This window comes from Penaeus japonicus, unplaced genomic scaffold (assembly GCF_977035675.1).
Source record: "Penaeus japonicus unplaced genomic scaffold, GWHDUDI00000001_assembly GWHDUDI00000042, whole genome shotgun sequence".
Classification (NCBI taxonomy): Eukaryota; Metazoa; Arthropoda; class Malacostraca; order Decapoda; family Penaeidae; genus Penaeus; species Penaeus japonicus.
The window spans coordinates 4,784,417-4,786,916 of NW_028234444.1; the positions used below are offsets into that span (position 1 = coordinate 4,784,417).

Below are 2,500 nucleotides of genomic sequence, written 5' to 3' on the forward strand. Positions count from 1 at the left end.
GTGTTGTGTGTGTGGCGTGTTGTGTGTGTGTGTGTTGTGGTGTTGTGTGTGTGGCGTATGTTTGTGTGTGTGTGTGGTGCGCGTATGTTGTGAGTCATATATATACAGTATTATTTATATATAATATAAATATATATAATATATATATATATATTTATATATATATAGGTATACATATATTTATTTTTAATATTAATAGATAATATATATATGTATATATATATATATATATATATATATATATATATATATATATATATATATATATCACCATCACCATCTTAATAATATATCATCATCATTATCATTATCACTATCATCAGAAGTATGTGGCAACACGAACCTTTCTGTAAGACTCTGAAGTCGTGCCACTGCCTTTCTTCGCTTGCAGAAGTATTTGCAACGGTTCCAAACCGAATCCAAAGCTCCATATCCTTTTCCAGCAAAACGGAGAAATTCCTCGGACCGGAGTCGACTGGCAGTTTGAAGCCTCTCAAGTGATAACTCTCGCATTCTGAAAGAAATCTGGTTTTACCTTTTCTTTATCTTCTTATATTTAGCTCAATTATTATCATTATTATCATGGAAGCGAGTACGAACGAACGAACGAACGAGAAACAACAAGGAGAATAGTGTACAAACAGAATCAGAAATAGAGTAGCACTGCTCATAACAATAGATAACAGTGGCTATCTATCCTTGGGGAAATTAGTGCGTCATGACTATGTGGTGATTGTAAACAAGAGGTGACTCACCACAGTATGTTTATTGTTGTCTCCTATTTCCCTATATGCAAAGTTAAGATAACACTGAGAAGTTGGTAGACGAAGCTGTTAAGTTCTATTTTTCTTCTAAGGGCATGTCAAGGGAGTGCTAAATTCATGCGCCGAGTTGCTGTACTGATAAGCACACGAAGAGAGTTGACAACACAGCTCAGTAAGAGCAAGCCATACCTTGGGCCGGGCACTGCGCCAGTAGACTGAGGGCGAAGAGGAGTTGGAGTTTTAGCCTCGATCTCATTGTTTGTTTAGTGGGATGAGGACACACCTGTGGACACACCTGCAGAAACTCCTCGGACTGCGGACACTCCCCGGACTGCGGACACACCTGCGGACACTCCCCGGACTGCGGACACTCCCCGGACTTCGGACACTCCCAGGACACTCCCCGGACTGCGGACACTCCCAGGACACTCCCCGGACTGCGGACACTCCCAGGACACTCCCTGGACTGCGGACACTCCCAGGACACTCCCCGGACTGCGGACACTCCCAGGACACTCCCCGGACTGCGGACACTCCCAGGACACTCCCCGGACTGCGGACACTCCCAGGACACTCCCTGGACTGCGGACACTCCCAGGACACTCCCCGGACTGCGGACACTCCCAGGACACTCCCCGGACTGCGGACACTCCCAGGACACTCCTCGGACTGCGGACACACCTACGGACACTCCCCGGACACCCTGCCTCGACACTGCTCCGAACAGCACTTGAATTGCTAGCACGTCCTAAGGCGCCAGGGACGGATGCTTCGGAGATAACAAACTCTGATACCCACATTTTTTTTGTTTTTCCTCTCTACACAGATAAAATCATCATTATCTTATACCAGTATTTAGCTTTGTATAAATGTCAAACGTTTGAGTTTTAGTTTGCACTTTTAGACGTTGGATAATGGAAATTTGTTAAACAGATATAGAATGCCCTGTGCCACTTTATTTTAAATGTTGTCTTCGTTTTCAAGTAAATTGCCAAAATTGTGCATATGAAAAAAGAGAAAAAACATGATCTAAATTCACAATTCCGCAATCTTTTGGCGATAAATACGCAGATATCGAAAAACATATCGAATGAGAATCATACTCACTGTATTTCTGTATTTCATCAAATTCATCTTTACACATGAAGTTCTGTAACGGCCATTACTTTCAGCTTCAGGAATTTCAAACGGAAATTAATTTAGGGTACAAAGTATTCCAGAACATTGACTACTCTAACGTCACAGGCTGTCTGTATTACTTCAATTTATGTGCTTCCTTTTTCAAGAAAATTGATCTCAAATGTTTGTTTCTATTGTGTAAAAGCTGACAAAACATGAATCTAAATCTCACAATTTCCGCAATCTTCAGGCAACCATCCGCTCCTATCGAAAACATATTGAATGAGAATCCCATACTCACTGTATTTCAGTATTTCATTAAATTCATTTTTACATATGAAGTTCTCTCTCTCTCTCTCTCTCTCTTTCTCTCTCTCTCTCTCTCTTTCCCTCTCTATCTCCCTCTCATCCTCCTCTCTCGTCTCTCCTCCTCTCTCCTCTCTATCTCCCTTCTCAACATCCTCTCTCTCTCTCTCTGTCTCTCTCTCTCTCTCTCTCTCTCTATCTATCTATCTATCTACCTCTTTCTACTATTCGCTCTTTCGTATCAGCTGTTAGGATAGCTCAGTGGATGACTCACATCCCCGTGGTCGGCAGATCGAGCCCCGTCCAAGCTC

At 42.4% G+C, this 2,500-nt stretch overlaps 1 protein-coding gene across 1 annotated transcript in view; it reads right to left on the minus strand.

The window, feature by feature from the left end:
• The window catches only part of LOC147466655 (uncharacterized), a 16,822-nt gene that overhangs the window by 8,676 nt on the left and 5,646 nt on the right, over positions 1-2,500 (minus strand). The window contains exons 2-6 of the mRNA XM_086534948.1: positions 2,116-2,147; positions 1,872-1,936; positions 1,108-1,512; positions 954-1,047; positions 344-514 (exon numbers count right to left, since the gene is read on the minus strand). Coding sequence (XP_086391074.1) covers positions 344-514; positions 954-1,047; positions 1,108-1,512; positions 1,872-1,936; positions 2,116-2,147 — 767 coding nt within the window. The remainder of the gene's footprint in view (positions 1-343; positions 515-953; positions 1,048-1,107; positions 1,513-1,871; positions 1,937-2,115; positions 2,148-2,500) is intronic.